At 34.5% G+C, this 20,488-nt stretch overlaps 1 protein-coding gene across 4 annotated transcripts in view; it reads right to left on the minus strand.

Moving 5' to 3' along the window:
• Positions 1-426: 426 nt before the first annotated feature.
• Positions 427-20,488, minus strand: part of MRTFB (myocardin related transcription factor B) — a 155,210-nt gene continuing 135,148 nt past the window's right edge. For 2 of the 4 annotated variants that reach the window (XM_044659132.1, XM_044659139.1), the window contains exons 9-15: positions 15,079-15,217; positions 13,152-14,168; positions 11,723-11,860; positions 7,337-7,498; positions 6,830-6,970; positions 4,415-4,475; positions 427-962 (exon numbers count right to left, since the gene is read on the minus strand). In XM_044659132.1, coding sequence (XP_044515067.1) covers positions 427-962; positions 4,415-4,475; positions 6,830-6,970; positions 7,337-7,498; positions 11,723-11,860; positions 13,152-14,168; positions 15,079-15,217 — 2,194 coding nt within the window. The remainder of the gene's footprint in view (positions 963-4,414; positions 4,476-6,829; positions 6,971-7,336; positions 7,499-11,722; positions 11,861-13,151; positions 14,169-15,078; positions 15,218-20,488) is intronic. The other 2 variants (XM_044659148.1, XM_044659157.1) reach the window with 2 other exon arrangements.

A 20,488-nucleotide genomic window follows, 5' to 3' on the forward strand; every position in this document is an offset into this window, starting at 1 on the left:
AACTAGCTCTTGTTTCTGCTTTCAACTGAAAGTTAAAATCAAAACAAACTATTTGCCTTTCATTCAGTCTTAAAAGCAGCCACGGAGTTTTAAATGTAGTTGACTTATTACCTACAAAGGACTCATTGCTATTTTCTACAGGTACTCTTCCATGCTTTTTCTAGTGGCAATTTTCATTACTTGACTAGTATACTTTTCAAATGGCCCTGTGCTATATTAAATCATAGAAGAAGTCAGAGAAATTCACTACTAAATGCAATGAGAAATGTTTTCAGAATTTGTTTCAGAGTTATCACCTTGTATTCATTCTGTGATAATATTTTAATTGCAATGCTGCAGCTGTGGACCTATCCCTTAAACTCACCTCCAAGAAAGTTATTTACATGTTCTTATAGCTATTAACTTTGGAGACCAAAAACTCTAATTTTAGTCCCAGTGTAACTGTAGGTCTTGTGGATCTAAAAAGTCTGTGGAAAACATACTTGGAGCAGCAGAGCTGAGAGGAGTAAGCCCTGATGAGGAGTTAGGCATAGTAATGTCTAACCATTCCATATTGTCTAAGTTTGAATCAGGAAGATCAAGAGACAAACAGGAATTATTTGCAGCAAATTGTGCTTCTGAAGTTTCCATGGGAGAATGTGAATGATCCAGCATGCCAGAGTGACTCAGCAGATCATTCTGGAGATCCTCAATCAGAGAGAATGATTCTCTGTCCTCGCTGTTACTTGTAAGTTGAGGAATTTCACTTGTTGAAGGTAAAGTTCCATCCAAGAAAGCTTCGAGCTGGTTCTCTAAACTGATAGACAAACTGTTAATTGGTTCTAAGGATACTGGTGGTGCCATTTGGACTTGGGGGGGTGGTCGTGATATCACTGTATTTACTGGCATTGTGGTGATATTGGCTGTCACTGGTCTCATTTTGGAAATAGGAGAAGGCTCTTCTTTTATAGGGAGAGAAATCTCTGTACAAAAAAAAGTTTTTTAAAAAATAGACGTTTTAATTATTACTCAGCACAATTGATTACAGAAATAATATTGCCTTTATGTGGTACCTTTTAGTACTTTTTTACTAAGAAGCTCTATGACTTGATTCAATTAGCATAAATCTGTCACAGAGCAGGAAAAAAGATTATTGCATTCTCACTCATAGTTCCCCAAAAGAAAATTCTTCCTGTCAACTTAGGCTATATTTCCTGAATAATTTTAGCTTGAAAGCTTACTATGTGTTCATATTTTGAAATATTTTTCTATCTTTTTTAGGGAGATTTTAATTAAGTTTGTTTTTTTTTTTCAAACCCTTAGCTTCTGTGTATTGGCTCCTAGGTAGAAGAGTGGTAAGGGTGGGCAATGGGGGTCAAGTGACTTGCCCAGGGTCACACAGCTGGGAAGTGTCTGAGGCCAGACTTGAACCTAGGACCTCCTGTATCTAGGCCTGACTCTCAATCCACTGAGCTACACAGCTGCTCCTTTAATTAAGTTTAAAGTAATTATATTCCATTAGGAGGCAATGCTTCTAGTTGTTTGTGTGTGTGTGTGTGTGTGTGTGTGTGTGTGTGTGTGTGTGTGTGTGTGTGTGTGTTCTTTTTAAGCTGAAAGTTCTAAAATTTTAGAACTGTGATTGGGAAATTTTTGTTCTAATTACATCATTGATTTATCTATCCCATAAGTATTGATAGAACAAAAATTAATTTCTTTAAAAATTTTAAAGCATAGGCAAAGCAATGATCTGTGCATATTAAAGGACTTCCTTTTGGCTTATATTACAAAGTAGTTATACTGCATCCTCCCATTTTCCAGATAGTTTGATATCATAATATTACTTGATTTGCCATTTCCATGTTGTAGTTTCAAGAAAAGCATTAGAATATATAATTCATCCTATTTTATATAATTTTAATAAAGGCACATGAGACATATGGCACATTTGTGTATTTTACCCTTTTGCTTGAGTCATTTGTTTGACTCAGTTTTTTGGCTTGTTTTCTGACATTATATAAAAGTTTAAGGATTTGGCAATGATTTGACTAACACTAATCATGACTTTTTCTTGCTAGGTGATGTGGCATTTTAATATACCATCTGCTACCTCTAATAGTACTCACCCCCATTTCTCTGAGTGTCATTGGACAAAGAATTATACTCTTTCTTTTGAGCATCTGAGTTATATAGTTTGTGTTAACGCATACATTCCACAATTTCCAATGTAGACTGAAATTGCATTTAATGAGTCTATTTTTTTTTAAACCCTTAGCTTCTGTGTATTGGCTCATAGTTGGAAGAGTGATAAGGGTGGGCAATGAGGGTCAAGTGAATTGCCCAGGGTCACACAGCTGGGATTAATGAGACTATTTTGTCAAATACTTGTAATTCCAATTTTAGATTTGCATTATTTTTTCAATGCCTCAGACCCCCTTTTTAGCTCTCTCCCAAGAAGACAAAATATCTGGCATTCCAAGCCCTCCATACCCTGTCGGCCTTCTACCTTCCATGTTTCTTACTCCTTTCTCTCTTCCATGTACTTTGCAATTAATTATACTGGCCCTTTTGCTATTCCTTGCACAAAAGACACTCCATTTCCCGACTCCAGACATTTTTGTTGGTTATTGTCTTCCATGCCTAGAATTCTTTCATTCCTTAACTCCATTTTCTGTATTCAAGGCCCAACTAAAATTTCACTTTCTATAAGAAGCTGTTCCCAGTTCCCCCTTAATAGCTAACTCTGCTGCTTTATTGCTAAGTTATCATATATATATATATATATATACACACACATATATATATTTATATCTTGTTCACAGATAAAGTTTTTTTTCATAAATTAACTCCTCTGTTAGTCTGTGAACTCATTCTGTAAAAGCAAGGACTACTATATTTTAGGCCCTGAATAAATAATTATTTGCTTTTTTTTATTCCTTTAGTAAAAGCATGAGATGTCTAATTCCTTCAATTTCTTAAGCTGGAAATAGCTTTTCTTAAGTTAGCTAAGTTTAGGCATAACATGAATTTTTTTTAAACCCTTGCTTTCTGTCTTAGAAAGAAGAACTCCAAGATAGAAGGGGCAAAGGCTAGGCAAATGGGGGGTGGTGTTAAGTGACTTGCCCAGAGTCACACAGCTAGGAAGTGTCTGAATCCAGATTTGAATACAAGTCCTCCTGACCCCAAGCCTGGCACTCTACCCATTTTGTTAACTAGCTGCCCCCATGAATAACATGAATTTAATTTTTTTTCAAAGTCAATATAGTTCTTGAACTAAAATAGTTTAAATATGTAGTTATCCTGTGATGTTTCAATAATACCCTATATATACCAAACATTACAAATGTCAACCTCAGTGTCAAATATTTTTAAATGTATAAGTAGTGAAGTTTTTTAAACTTCACTTCTAATAATATTCCTAAACTTTTTTCACATCAGTGTCTTAGACTCCTCTGAAACATTCCAATCTGTACAAAAGAAATTTCATTATACTCATTAAAAAATACAGCAACTGACGCAAGGATATCATGACCTCTTTGAAGAAATGTTCTAGTTATAACTCTAAGGTTTACAAAAGAATCATAGTAAAAGAATGACCTATGAATTTTCTGTTTTTATATGCAGAACTTTAGCATTGCATTTGAACTTTACTAATACTACTAGAGTACATACTAGTTTTACCCACTTCTTATAGTCACTGTTGAATAATGTGGAATAATATTTTAAGTTCTTTTATTCTTCTTTTGGACTTCTATGATTTTTTGGTATTTTTCCAACTAATATCAACAAACTTTCAAAAATATATTTTGTAAATTGTTAACACATCCAATTCTAATCTGCTATTTTAATCATCTTTCTTTGCTAACTTTTTTTGTGCATGTGGCCACTAAATTGTTATTTTAACAGCTGTATTCTTGCAATGCCTGTAAATGAAATCAGTGGCTTCCTAACTATCATTTATCTACCTATTATCTATTTATCTATTGAAGAAAATTGCCCAAAGTCACAAGGCTGTTTAGTGGCAGAAAAAAGTCTGGGAGACAGGTCTTGTGACTAAGCTTAGTTCAGTGCTAAGTCAAACCTAGCTGCTTCCATTAGTTCTAGTAAGACTGCTATTTTTATTTTAGTCTAGAGGTTTTGTTTTGAGAATTGTAGCTTTAAGGGATTTTAGGGAAAATATCTATTATTTATAATACTTTTAATGCTTTAATGTTAATATACCTTTTTAAAAAATAAGTAGTTTGACTAAAGCTACAGGATTATGTTCACAGTCAAAAAGATATACTCTGAGCTATATAAAAATTTGTATTTTACTATATTGATATGTTTAATATTCTCAAAAATGACAAGTTGAATGAATTTTCTTGTTTTTTACTGAAAGAAAAAGAAGTGTTCAAGTTCTTTTCTTGCACATATTGTATTGTAACTTTTGACTTACCTCCACTTTTAATGAGGATATCAAAGAGGTCATCCATCTGTTGACTATGTGCATTGGAAATCTACAACAGAAAGAATAAAGATTAATTTTTTTCATAAAGAATCAAAATGAAGACACCTAATAAAATTATAGAATATTCAAAGATTGCCTAATTTGACAGAGTAGAAAACGAGAGATGAAGAAAATTGCTCAAGGTCACAAAACAGAAACAAATCTAAGAAATAGGTTTTGTGAAACTTGTGAGGTCTTAGTTTAGTGCTATGTTAAACCTAGCTGCTTCCATCAATACTAATAAGATTGCTATTTTGTGATCGTCTAGAAGTTTTGTTTTAAGAACTGTAGCTTGAAGGGCTTTTGGGAAAATATATTTTCAAATGAGAGCTTCTTTCCACACAATTGTGGAAAATATTTTTCTTTCTACTTTGACCCCCTCTTCACCCCAACCTGCACTGATTTAACTAATGTGGAGAGAACAAAAGAAGAAAAAGTGGAAAGGAATAGAAAGGCATTGAGATGAGATATCCCCAAGGGCATGAATGACATGTGTTATGGTGACTACAGAATTAGTCTGTTTGCTGATTATCAAAATTACCCATTTTCCTTTTTCAGACATGAGATATAATTCTAAAGAAGCTGTTATACTCTGCCCCCCCCCCCAATTAATTGGGTCCGTATCACTTGGTTCATGCTGCCTGCCAAAGTAACATGAGACAAGAGGGGATCTTATTGGCAAGTTTCTAACATTCTGTGATTCTATGATTCTGACATGAGATAATCAATAAAGACTTCATTTCATAACAAATTTCATGTACATACCATATAATCATGCAAAAGGGAAATTATTACTTTATAATGTCTCATTATTCCCTCGAAATTTAGAACATAAACTAGATGTAAATTTCTTTTATTATAAGCAAACTAATAAATAACTTTACCTACAGCAGCAATTAAGATCCATATTTAAAATAATGATATGAAAAAATCTATCCAAAGAAACAAACATATTTTTCAAAAATTTAAATATGGAGTTGTTTGTTATATTGCATATTTAATTAAGTAACTCCATTGTGACATTTTCATTCACTTGAATCACAGGCTATTTTCAGTGTAACCAAAGAAGTCAATTCAATTGACAGCTAGTGATTAGAGGGTAAATGAATTTAAAGACAGAAATACATATATACAACCAACTACCTCAGGCTACTGGAACATTGCATTCATTTAGCATATGCTAATGACAGAAAAACTGATACTGACCTTTGCCTCCACCCTTTAAATACTAACACTGAAATATGAAATTCAGGTGTCCTTAACAGCACCCTCCCCCTCCTCCTGCTCTCCATCACTTTGTAAGCAGTAAACATCTTACATTCTTCTAAGCTTCAGGGCTGAATTAAGCAGAATTGAATTCTATGTTTCCATTGCCATGGAGTCTACTTAGAGCAACATGGCTTACTGCTATAATGTAGCAGAAAATTCTATTGGCCTCAATATATGATAACAAAAGCTAGGGTTAAAAAAACAAACTAAGGGTCATCACTACTTACAAAGCATTGACCATATCAGTAGGCAAGAAGTCTTCTAAATGAACCCTTCTAGATAGCAGGGAGAAGCAAACTAATGGGATCTGTTGGCTGATGTGCCTTTACTATCACAATACCCAAAGAAAGACTCCTTAAGGATGTCCTTGCCTTCTAGTTACCTTTTTTCTTTCTTTGTTATTCCCCAGCTTTCTCCTCTCATTTCCCTTGTGTACACTCTATTGCTCAAAAGAAATCCAACAGAAGCAATTAAAAAGAAAACAATTCAAACAAAAGAAGAACTACTTTGGCTTCCTGCTTGTTACCCAGGCTTAGGCATTTCAGTTTTTTTAACTTTGTCCTTGTAAGAGTAAGCTACTATTCCAATTATAAGAATTTTTTTTTAGGATGACAATATAACAAACAACAATGTTGATATTGAAATAGAAACCAGACCGACATGCTATCTGTGGATGCTTGCTGTGACATATGCAAAGTCAATGTCTGAGATTTGGCTGTCCTCATCCTGACCAAGACTAGGCATGTTTGGAGGTTTCTCTGCCAAGGCCAGAATGAAAAAAACTTTCACCTAGAATGGTTTCAAACTGAATTCAGAAAGAAGTCAAGTTCCTATAAACTCATGGAATTTATAATTTAATTGGAGAGGCAAAACAATATATATGAAATAAAGAAATGTAAGAAGTGATGTAATGTGAGATTATATATGTATATGCATGTATATATGCACTTATATATGGAAATATAATATGTAGGATATAAATATTGATAATTAAAAGGAGAAGGTCATGGTAGATTTAGTATTGAAGTATGAGGCATGGATTATTCAAAGCTATTTGAAACTCATTCTTGAAAAATCACGATTAGCTTTTCTTACCTCCGAATGAGAAGATGACTGTATATTTCGGGTTTGCTTTATGGCTTCCTCATACCGTGGAGGATCTTTTGTTTTGGTGACTGTGTTGCCAAATAGAGAATGCTGTATGATAAACTGCTGAGGCTGAGATGGAGAGCCAGGCTATGTCAAACAAAGTTGAGAAATATATTACAACAACACAAAAATCTGCATACTTTTCAAAAGGAATGGTGGCTACAATAATCAAATAATGCTAATAAAGAACTCTTCTCCTTTTAAGCAATTTTAAACAATATAACACTGTGAAGTAGATAGCAAAGGTAGATTCTTAAGAAGCTAAAAGGGTAAAAAAGGGATGATTTCAATATTAAGATACTGTTTTAGAGGGGTATGGCAATCATCACTTACCTTCTTTCCTGATTAACTAATTCATACTGATATATAAGTACAAAATCGTGATAAACGTACTTGCAGTAAGGGATTATTGTATTCAGTGTAGGCATTGCTATATAACAAGCACACCATTACCTTGTTGGTAGTGCTAGGTCCATTTTGCACGGAAGAAACCTGAGTGTTCCTGGACTGAAGAACACTGTTGGATGTGCTATTAATGAATGGCTGCTGGACTGTTGTAACAGGTGGTCTCTGGTAGGGAAATATTGTATTTGATGGTGAATTAGATGGAAAAACCTGAAATGGATCAATATTTTCACATCAACTTATTATCTATTTATCTTGAATTATTTATAAACAAAAAATAACTTATGAACTCAACAAGTTAAACCACTGGCCCAACTTAAGTCAATATTTTCTGTCTCTGATATTGGTAATAATGTGGCATATTACTGTTAGAGAGCATCATGTTTTAGCCTCTTTGATGTCTACCTTAAAAAAATCAATGAAGGGGATATCTGGGTAGCTCAGTGGATTGAGAGCCAGGCCTAGAGACGGGAGGTCCTAGGTTCAAATCTGGCCTCAGACACTTCCCAGCCGTGTGACCCTGGGCAAGTCACTTGACCCCCATTGCCTACCCTTACCACTTTTCTGCCTTGGAGCCAATACACAGTATTGACTCCAAGATGGAAGGTGAGGGTTTAAGGAAAAAAAAAATCAATGAAGTCCTAACATCTCCAGCTTCTTTTAAAAGCTCATTATGATTCCATTTGTGAATTTATTTCAATGTTTTTTAAGCTTGGAAGGAATTTTCTGAGTCCCATGAATTAACCACTTGCTATGCAAAATTTTACCTCAAGCACCAAAGGCCCACTAATTCTCTTATTATAACATTAATTATGACTCAATTTGCTCATAACTATAATAGTGTTATAGATTTATCAAATGCTATTTTAACTTTAGTCTTTCCAGGTAACAAGTCCTAACAATAAAAATTATATTAATGAATTCAGGAAGAACCATCTAGTTCTAGATAAAAAAATTTTGGGGAGAAAATGAATGAAAAGCCTAGCCCTGTATATATTTTTTAAAGTAAATTAAATTATATGTAGTGAAAAGCATTGTGGCCTAGATATGGAGCTAGGAAGACCTGGATTCAACTAACACTTTAGATATTGTGTTACCCTGGGCAAATATCTAACTTTCATTACCTGTAAAATGAGGGGATCAAAATGATCCCTTAAGGTTCCTTCTAGTAGGCATTCTGGGCTTGAACAACCATTTTCTAATGATTTATTAATTAGCCCACAAAATCTGATTACCTACTATATGTTTAACACTTGTTGACCTTCTCAGAGTTGGTATCAAAAGAATGCATATTTCTACTTGTCTATATCAAAGATGATGTTTCCAAATCTGCTCTCACTCCTAAACCAACAAAAGTTATTATTAATGCATTAATTTACATAAACACATAGATCTAATTTCTAAGATATAAGTACATCTTTTATGTATAACTTTTTTCAAAAGGTACTTTAAAAATATTGTCATAGGGCAGCTGGGTAGCTCAGTGGAGTGAGAGTCAGGCCTAGAGACAGGAGGTCCTAGGTTCAAATCCGGCCTCAGCCACTTCCCAGCTGTGTGACCCTGGGCAAGTCACTTGACCCCCATTGCCCACCCTTACCAATCTTCCACCTATGAGACAATACACCGAAGTACAAGGGTTTAAAAAAAATATTGTCATAATATGATAAAAAGAACATTGAACTGGAGACAGAAGATCTGGGTTATGTTTTACAACCTTGAACAAATTATTTAATCTAAGTTTTCTCTATAAAATAAGGAAGGTTAGTTCTCTATAAAGTGACTTACATTTCTATATCCCATGATAGGAAGGATTATAGTATATTCTTAAAGCCATAAAGTTCTACCACTATGATATGCATCTTATAGCTTATACCTCCATTACGAGAGTGAATTTCTAACAGCTTTTGTCTTTAGTGAAAAAAATGATAATTTAGAGGCACCTTTCATTTAAAAATACAATGTGGGTGAAGAGATGTTAAATGACTTTACCAAGACCATAATCAGTTGGTGTTAGAACTGAGAGGGTGAACCAGTTCAGATGGCATATAGAATTACTGAATATTAGAAAGGGGGACTTTTAGAGGTCTAAAATTTAGTCTAATCCACATCTGAACAAAAGTCCTCTCTATAGCAGAAGGGGTCATTCAGGCTTTACTTAAAGACCTCCAAAGAGGAAATTAACTTGCCAAGGCACATTCTACTTTAGTTAGCTCTAATTTTTTTTTAACCCCAAACATTCTGGTTTAGAATTAATACTAATGATCAGTTCCAAGGCAGAAGAGCAGTAATGGCTAGACAATTGGGTTTAAGTGACTTGTCCAAGATTTCACAGCTAAGAAATGTCTGGGGCTAGCCCACGACTTTCCCTTTCCAGGTCTGGCTCTATCCACTGAGTCACCTAGCTGCCTCTGATTAGCTCTGTTAGGAAATTTTTCACTGCATCAGACTCAAGTCTGTCTTTTTGCATCATCTACTTGTTGCTTATGGTTGTGTTCTCTGGAACCAAGCAAAATAAATTTAATCCCTCTTTCAAGATAACTAACACACTGCCTCCTAAATACTCCCTCCTTTCAGGTTACATATATTGATTCCTTTAACTTATCCTCATATAGAATGATCCTGAAGGATTTCTTGAAGTTGATTCAACTTGCCTTCTCCAAAATATAATAAAGGTTGGGCACCAATGTCCTTCATAAAATCATTCTAAAAGGGTAAGAAACCAAACAATACTCCAGACATGGCTAGATCAAGACTGTCACTTCCTTCATCTTGTTTTGCTTTTCTTAGCTTTTGTGACTGTAAGTTTCATACAGCTGACTGTAAAATATTAAGGCCCTTTTAGTTTTTAAATTTATTTTAAAACCCTTACCTTCTGTCTTAGAATCAATACTGTGTTTTGGTTCCAAGGCAGAAGAGCAGAAAAGGCTAGGCAATGGGGATTAAGTGACTTGCCCAAGGTCACACAGCTAGGAAGTGTTTGAGGCCAGATTTGAACCTAGGACCTCTCATTTCTAGGTCTGGCTCTCAATCCACTGACTTACCCAGCTGCCCCCCATTTAGGTCCTTTTAAAAGATATGACTAACCATATGTCCCTCATAGTAGACTTATTAAGTTGATTTCTTTAACTAAAGTGTAAGATTAGATTTATCCTATTAAATTATGTTCTAGATTCTAAATTCTACAATATGTCAAGATCTGTTTGGTCTTGCCTTTGTTATCCAATGTGTTAGTTATTCTTTTTAATTTTGTACTATTTGTAAAGTTAAGTTCACAAAAATGTTAACAGGTGGGCTAAGCACAGATTCCTGAAGCATTTTACTAGGGATCTAATTTTCAAGATGATATTAATTAAGCCATTAATAATTTTATTTTTCAAGTCTGGTCATTTAACCAATATCAAATTTATATAACAATATAATTATACTTATCTAGTCCAAAACTCTCAATCTAGTTCAAAATAATAACATGAAAGATTGCTATATGCTGGTTCAATTATATTTATGGTATTTCCTGATTTATCAGTTTAGTAGCACTATCCAAAAAGAAAGGAAAATGTTCTTGATCATGCCATGCTGGCTTTTGAAAGAAATCATTATCTTCCGAATACAATTATGATTATTAATCTTTAAAATAGGTTCTAAAGTTTTGTCATTAATCAAAACCAAGCTTATTGATCTTTAGTTTCCATACCTCACTTTCTTCCTTGTTTTGAAAATTGGAGCATTTACTCTTTTCCAGACCTGCAGCACGTTTCTTATTCTCATTATCTGTCAAAGATAGCTGATGTTGGCTTAGCCATTATACTTAACATTTTTAAAAAAAGCACATAGGGGTGTAGTTTATTTGGGTCTAATGACTTCAATTCTTTGTACTTCACCAAAGCTACAATTTATCCAAAAAAATTAATTTTTTCTAATGATAAATATTACCTTATTTTATTTTAAAAAGTCAATTTAAGTATATTTGAAGATATACTTTCATATAGAAAGGCACTATTTAAATAGATTTTGGAGGATTATCCATTTCTTCAATTAGAAGCATATGTCAAATTATTCAGGTAATCTATGGACTTAAATGTTTTATGAGTCAAGTCTTGTTCTTGGAGATGAAAAATTAGAATGACCACTATTTTAAAATAATAGGTAGACATTCTGTATCTAGGGCAGCTAGGTGGCATAGCAGATAGAATGCTGATCCGGGAGTCAGGAAGACTCCTTTCATGAGTTCAATTCTGGTCTCAGACCCTTACTTCGCTGTGCGACTCTGGGCAAGTCACTAAACTATTTGCCTCAGTTTCTTCATCTGTCAAATGAGCTGGAGAAGGAATATCTTTGCCAAGAAAACCCCAAATGGGGTCATGAAGAGTTGGACATAACTGAAAATAACTGAACAACAACAATTCTGTCTACTGCTCCACTTCAGTTGTCACAAACCTTTCTTATTTGTTGAGACTGGTTGAGTACATGTTGTGTGAAATTGTCTTGTTTTGGATGGGATGTTTGGGCCAAGCCAGAGGATGATACAGATGCTGAAACTTGGGGCTGAGTTGTAATTCCTACCTGTGGTGGAGTCTAGGAGAAAAATAATAAATTACTAATTTCACCACGTGAAAATAAAACTCAATGCTTAAAGAAAAACGAGTGCTTTCAGAGTCTCATTTATAGTAAATCATTAAAAAAAAAGGTTGAGATACAAGTATTAATGATTGGGCTACTGTCATGTATAGATGTTAATGAAGATTTAGCCTAGAGTGTTTTTAGTTAGGGAAACAAATTCTCAAAACAAAATATGTCAAGTATGCACATGAAATGATTATCCATAGTGTTTTAAATCAGAATTTGGTTTTGTTTAAATGTACCTAAGAAAACCTATATCATAAACTAGAAGTTTTTTTCTCAAAAAGCAAACAACCCAAAGCAACTTTTTTACTTGACTCTCTTTTGAGAAAACATAGGAAACTATGATAAATGGAATGTGTAATAGATCTAATCATGATACAAGTATTTTAATAATCTCATTGTTTCTATAAGGAAATGCTTGAGTCCTATGTATTTAAATTTCATTTTGTTCATCTATTATCCAAATAAGCTTATATAAATGATTTAAAGTATAAAATTTGCAGAACACAAATAAATATATCTAAACATGGATAAGGAATTTATGATAATAATTAGTCTCTTAACCATTCTCATTCCCAAATTTCAATTCACCTTTTCCATAATTCAGGATTTTAACTATTCTTACATTAATATAATTACATATTTTTGAATATTCTATAATATGTCCATGCCTTTGATTTAATAAACAACTATGTATATAATGGCACAAATTATATGTGTGTGTGTATATATATATATATATATATGTGTGTGTGTGTATAGATACACACCCACACCCACACCCACATGGTATACTATATAAACAAATATATTAAAATATAAAGACATTGACCATAAAAGAACATAAGTTTAAGAATTAAAAAACTTTATTTCCTGTCTCTGCTCTGCCACATTCTAGGAAAAGTTTTTAGCCTTCATTTTATTGATCTAAAAAGTTAGAGTGTAATGAAGTTGGATGATAGCCTGTCAAGATATTGTGGATGACATTTATTATACTAGATGATATCTGAGGTAATCTGAATAGCGATATTGAAGCTACCTTTATGCATTTAAAAGAGATCTTAGAAAACAAAGGGGAGGACTTGAAAAAACATTTATTTAAAAAGTGCTATCTATTCAGATTTGAATAACCCCACCAGTTTTTTACAACCATGAAATCTGATTTACTTTGTAGTTCTTATTGTGAATAAAACTTCATTTTAATTCAAATGAAAAATGAGTATTTAGAAGATAAACTTCACACCTGTAGTTTTATACTGCCTACTGGTAGTTGAACTGAAGTTACATTCGAACCCTCGATAGACACTGGGAGTAGCAGCTGTGCAGTTTGGGTGGTTAGTAAAGCTTGAGGCTGAGCAACAACTGTGGTTTGTGGATGTCTCTGGGAACTCACATAATACTGAGAGATGATGTTCTGTTGGTCAGCTTTGGCCACAGGTACCTCTTGCTTGATAACTACAGCCTTTTTGGCAACGAGGTTCTGGCTAGCAGTAGATCCCGGCTGGCCTAAAGAATGGCTGGCTCCTGGTATTGATTGTCTTGAGCTAGAACAGTCAGGGAGAGAATTCTCATCTTTGACAGCAGAAATGACATGCTTTTGATCTACATTATTTACAGAATTAGCAGTGGGCTGGGGTGCTGGTGGTGGCTGTTGCCCCCGTTTTTCAACTTCAAGTTGCATTTTTAGTACTTCTACAAGTTTTTGTTCTTGTTCCAGTTTCCTTTTTAGCTCTTCAATCTGTTTTTCTTTCTCCTGAAGCTTTCTGTCTTTTTCAGCCACATCCAGTTCCATGTTTGACAGACCTCCACAGGCAGGACTTAGACTGTCTTCATTATTTGTCACTCTCAAAGGAGATGAACTTAAAAACTGGGAGGGGGACATCATAGTCATAATTTCTGTGAAAGTATCTGTCATGTTAGTATCATCAGTACTAAGACTGGAGTGTTCTGAAGGAGATGGGGAGATCGGCAGAGGGGAGCTGATGGTTTCAGTGTGCGTCACACTGCTTGTTCCAGTAGATGATGTTTCTGACTTAAAACTAGGAATGGTGCTAGCCACAGAATTATTTAATGTAACTGGGAATGCCATAGTGACTTCTGGATTGCTAGTGACTACAGTAGAAGTGGATACTACAACAGCACTGCTAGTGGAAATACCACTATTAAGCTCCTGATAGGGTTTTAGACGTTCAATTAGGTCTGTCTTGGTGCCTGACACTGGTAAACCTCTTAACTTCAATTCCATCTTCAGTTCAGCTACCTAGAGACAAAATATTAAGATTAAATTATTTTCCCCATTCAGAGATATAGTAAAATTTAGGGAAGAAAAGGGGCAAATTATTGCCAAATGAAATATGTTCATTTAGGAAAGAAAGCTTTGTATTGTTAATGTTCCAAAACAAATAATGCCAGGAATATAGTTTTCAAAATATATATTGGGTGCCCCCAAAGTCTCAGTGCAGCTTTAAAAAATTTTCTTTTTAAATTAATTTATTAATTTAGAATACTTTTCCCATGGTTACATGACTTCATGGTCTTTCCCACACCTTTTCCCTTCCCCCTCCCAGAGCTGACAAGCAATTCCATTGAGTTATACTTGTATCATTGTTCAAAACCTATTCCCCATATTATTCATATTTTCAAAAGAGTGATCTTTTATAAAGCCAAAACCCCAATGGCTTTTTTTTAAAAGCTCTAATAGTTAAAAAAAGCTATACTAAGTCTTTTAGTATAGGACACCTTTAGGATGCCATCTCATAGCATTCTTAAGTGCATTAAATACTCTAGTAAGTTTTATTCTTAAAAAATTATATCAGTGTTTATGAAGGTCTCCTTAAAGTATACTTCATTCTTATGCATTAAATAAAATACTTGTTAGGGGACAAACTTGTCAATCAATAATATTCATCTAGTTTTTCCCTTTAAAATCAATTGGGATGACTTTAAAATACTATGGAAGGGTTTCAACTAATCTATACGCAAGAATAAAGCAGAAAAGACACTGAAGTGAAAACAAGCATGTCCATAAAAGGTTAATATATTTCTTCTAACTTAAGTTTCTAAGGGAAATAATTCTCATTTGCCAAATACAGGAAATGGTCATAGATTTTGACAAAGGTCATTGCCCTTGTCAGTTCACAAGTGCAGAAATTCCCTATTTCAATTATTACCTTCAAATCATCCAGGCTAGAAGGCAGTGGTCCCGGTTTTCTAGTAGGAATAGAAGCATTTTGTCTTGTGTTGGCTACTGCTGTAGGTGCATTATTGCTCAAAGTTGAATTTCCACTGTTATGTTTGTCATTTAATGGCCTTCAAAAGAAAAAGAAAAACCAAAGCCATAGTTATATGTGTTTTCTCAAAACAGGTTAACTTTAGTAGATCTGTTGCTGGTCCAAAACATGAATTTGTCAGCAATGCCCCCACTCCCCCTTTTTTTTCCAACACATTTTTTACTAGCATATTTGGGGGCTATCAAACTACCATCAGATTCTGGGAAGATGGCGGCTTAGACAGAGCAAATCTTAAAACCTCTGCACCCTTACATATGGAGATAGAAAACGATACTCTTTAAGAAGAAAGAGGAACAAATTTTAACAACGGGACAGAGCGGGGGAACCCTACTGCTTCACAACTAAAGAGGTACACCAAGAAAAAGGCTTTAATTCTTAAACTGTCGGGTTTGAGGGTATTAGAAGGAGAATCCCAGGATGCCTCTCCCACGTGCTGTGTGGAGTCTCCAGCGGCCCCAGAAATCTCAGGGGTCCCGGAGAGAGGGCCTTGCTGGCACAGGACTCAGGGAGTTGAACACAGGCACTGGAGAGGTGACTGCAGTTGAAAACCAGAGAAACAAAGCAAAAAAGCCCAGAAGAAGGTGGCTTAGAGAAAGCCAAACCTCAGACCACAGATCACTTGGCTTCCTCACACCAAGATAGAGAACAAAGGGCTTAAAGAGGAAAGGAAACCAGATCAAACACAAGGACAGAGCATGGGGACCCTACTGGACAGCTCAGCTCAGCTCAGCAAAAAAGTTCTTTCTTATCCCCCCCCACGTTTTTGTTTGTTTGTTTGTTCTCCTCTTGACGTTTTAGCCTCAGGGCAGATTAAGAAGTACAGACTAATCCAATCAATACAGGCTAAATGCCAGTAATTGGAAAGACAAGAAATCTTCAGAGGGCAGAGAAAGTAACTACAAACATCCATTGCCAATGAGGGGAAGATCTTTCATCAAAGATCTTTAAATACATCTGCTCAAACTAGCAGACCAGAAAAGGAAAAACTATGAGTAAACAATAGAAAAAGAGAAAAGAAATGGCAACTGACAGCTTCTTTCAAGGAATTGAAAAGAGAGCAAATGGAATAGAAATAGAAGAAGAGGAAGTTCCAGCAAATTGGACATAGGCTTTGGAAGATCTCAAAATTCAATTAACTCAAGAACTTCAGGAACTCAAAAAGCAATCAAGAGGGCTGAACACAATTTAAAAAAGGAAATACATGAACTAAAATAAGAAATAAAGTCTTAAAAGCCAGAATTGGCCAGCTTGAAAATGAAGCAAAGAAGGCAAAAGATGATCTACAAAGAAAATCAGACCAGAAGGAGAAGGATGACCAAAAAGCTAGGGATGAAATTCAGTCTTTAAAAAACAACTCAAAAACTAGAAGCAAATGACTTCACAAAGCAGTAAGAATATATAAAACAAAATTTCAAAAATGAAAAATTTGAGAAGAATATGAAATACCTCATTGATTCAACCAAAGATCTGGAGAACAGCACTAGAAGAGACAATTTAAGAATTATTGGTTTACCAGAACATCATGATAAAAGAAAAAGTTTAGACATCATCCTACAAGAAATTATGAGAGACAATTGCCCTGACATTCTAGAACAAGAGAGAAAAGTGGAAATTGAAAGAATCCATAGATCACCTCCTACATTTAATCCACAACTGACATCTTCCAGGAATATTATAACCAAATTAAAAAACTACCAGACCAAGGTAAAAATATTACAAGCTGCTAAAAAGAAGTCATTCAGATATCAGGGAACCACAGTTAGGATTAACACAGGATCTGGCTGCATCTACACTGAAGGACTGGAAGGCATGGAACACAATATTCCAGAAAGCAAGAGAACTGGGTCTACAACCAAGAATCAACCATCCAGCAAAACTGACTATACTATTGCAGGGGAAAGTATGGTCATTCAATAAAACTGAGGACTTCCAAGCATTCATAAAGAAAAAACTGGACTTAAACAGAGAGTTTGCTAACCAAACACAGAACTCAAAAGAATCGCCATAAGGTAATTAAGAGAATGGGGGGGAGGGGAAAATCTTTTCTTTAAAGGACTCAATAAGTTCAATCCATTTGAATCCCAAGAAGAAAAGAAGATATTGCAAATATTAAAAATTGTTATTACGAACAGGGTAACTAGAAGAAGTTTATACAGAGGGAAAAGTGACAAACTGTATAGCAACGGTCAGCAACCTTTTTGGCCATGAGAGCCATAAACGCCTGTGGAAGGAGGAGGATGGAAGCGGAAGGAGCTGGAATATGGGGCGGGGGCTGAAGGGCCCCCTGGGGCACATCCTGGGGCTCTGCCCAGACTGGCCGGTCGGGAGGTAGAGCCATATATGGCTTGAGAGCCATACGTTGCCAACCCCTGCTGTATAGGATGAAAAGTCAAGTGATATATATATATATATATATGTATGTATGTATAAATATATACAAAACCAAAGGGGGGGGGAAGAAGGTAATATTAAGAAAAATGGGAAAACAAACAAAATAGAGTAAATTTATATTCCATAAAGAAGCTCATGGGGCAAACAGGGAGGAATAATAATACACTGTGAGTGTAAAGAGACTGGAGAGAGGAAATATTTAATATTTAAGTGAATTGAAATCAACTTAAAGAGGGAAGAACAATCAGATCCACTGGAGCAGAGAATTGATTCGTGCCCTATAGAGAATTAGAAGGGTAACAGAAGAATAAGAGGGGAATAAGAAGAGAGAGGGGAGAAAGGGAAGTACAATAAGGAAGGGGATTAGGGGAACTGATTAAATACAAAACACTGGTACAGAAGGAAATAGTGAAAGAAAGGTCAGGACAAGGAAAGAGAATAAAAATGTCTGGGAATATACAGTTGATAATTATAACTCTGAATGTGAATGGGATGAATTCACCCATAAAATGGAAGCAAATAGAAAAGTGGATTAGAAACCAAACTCCTACCATATGTTGTCTACAAGAAACACATATGAGACAGGCAGACATACATAGAGTAAAAATGAAAGGATGGAGCAAAATCTATTGGGCTTAAAATGAGAAAAAAAAGGCAAGGGTTGCCATCATGATCTCTGACAGAGCCAAGTAAAAATAGATCTGATTAAAAGAGATAGGGAAGGTAACTACATCCTAATGAAAGGCAGTATAAACAATGAAGAAATATCAGTACTCAACATGTATGCACAAAACAGTATAGCTTCCAAATTTCTAAAGGAGAAGCTAGTGGAGCTCAAGGATGAAATAGATAGCAAAACTATACTAGTGGGGGAACTCAACCTTCCCCTATCAGATCTAGATAAGTCAAACCAAAAAATAAATAAGAGATAAGAGAGGTGAATGAAACCCTAGAAAAATTAGAGTTAATAGATGTATGGAGAAAAACCAATAGGGAAACAAAGGAATACACCTTCTTTTCAGCAGCACATGGAACATTCACAAAAATAGACCATGTAATAGGGCATAGAAACATGGCAAACAAATGCAAAAAAGCAGAAATAGTAAATGCAACATTATCATATCATAATGCAATAAAAATAGTTATTAGTAAGGCTACCTGGAGAGGCAAACCAAAAACTAATTGGAAATTAAATAACATGATTCTCCAAAAAAATTTAGTGAAAGAACAAATCATAGAAACAATTAATAATTTCATTAAAGACAATGACAATGATGAGACTTCTGACCCAAACCTATGGGATGCAGCCAAAGCAGTTCTAAGGGGAAAATTTATATCACTGAGTGCATATATTAACAAATTAGGGAGGGCAGAGATGAATGAATTGGGCATGCAACTTAAAAAACTAGAAAATGAACAAATTAGAAATCCTCAGATGATAACTAAATTAGAAATACTAAAAATCAAAGGAGAAATTAATAAAATTGAAAATAAAAGAACGATTGAATTAATAAAAAGTCTAGAAAAGCTGGTATTTTGAAAAAACATAAAATAGACAAAGTACTGGTCAATCTAATAAAAAAAAGGAAAGAAGAAAACCAAATTAATAGCATCAAAGATGAAAAGGGAGACCTCACCTCTAATGAAGAGAAAATTAAGGCAATCATTAAAAACTATTTTCCCCAATTATATGGCAATAAACATAGCAATCTCAGTGATATGGATGAATATTTACAAAAATATAAATTGTCTAGATTAACAGGAGGAGAAATAGAATACTTAAATAATCCCATATCAGAAAAAGAAATTGAACAAGCCATCAAAGAACTCCCTAAGAAAAAATCTCCATGGCCTGATGGATTCACAAGTGAATTCTATCAATCATTCAAAGAACAACAAGTCCCAATACTATACAAATTATTTGATATAATAAGCAAAGAAGTAGTCCTACCAAATTCCTTTTATGACACAAATATGGCACTGATTCCAAAGCCAGGTAGATCAAAAACAGAGAAAGAAAACTACAGACCAATTTCCCTAATGAACATAGATGCAAAAATCTTAAATAGGATACTAGCAAAAGGACTCCAGCAAGTGATCACGAGGGTTATCCATCATGATCAAGTGGGATTTACACCTGGAATGCAAGGATGGTTCGACTTTAGGAAAACCATCCACATAATTGACCATATCAACAAGCTAATAAACAAAAATCATATGATGATCTCAACAGATGCTGAAAAAGCCTTTGACAAAATACAACATCCATTCCTATTGAAAACACTAGAAAGTATAGGAACAGAAGGACCTTTCCTAAAAATAATAAACAGTATATATTTAAAACCATCAACAAGCATCATATGCAATGGGGATAAATTAGAAGCCTTCCCAATAAGATCAGGCATGAAACAAGGATACTCATTATCACCTCTATTATTTAACATTGTACTAGAAATACTAGCAGTAGCAATTAGAGGAGAAAAAGAAATTGAAGGTATTAAAATAGGCAATGAGGAGACTAAACTATCACTCTTTGCAGATGAGATGATGGTCTACTCAAAAAATCCTACAGAATCAACTAAAAAGCTAGTAGAAATAATCAACAACTTTAGCAAAGTTGCAGGATACAAAATAAATGCACATAAATCATCAGCATTTCTATATATTTCCAACACATCACAGCAGCAAGTTAGAAAGAGAAACACCATTTAAAATCACCCTAGACAATATAAAATACTTAGGAATCTATCTACCAAATCAAACACAGGAATTATACTAATACAACTACAAAACACTTTTCCAAACAATTAAAACTAGATCTAAACAATTGGAAAAACATTGAGTGCTCATGGGGATAAGCTAACATAATAAAAATGATCATTTTACCCAAATTAAATTA

This window comes from Gracilinanus agilis, chromosome 1 (genome assembly GCF_016433145.1).
Source record: "Gracilinanus agilis isolate LMUSP501 chromosome 1, AgileGrace, whole genome shotgun sequence".
Taxonomy (NCBI): Eukaryota; Metazoa; Chordata; class Mammalia; order Didelphimorphia; family Didelphidae; genus Gracilinanus; species Gracilinanus agilis.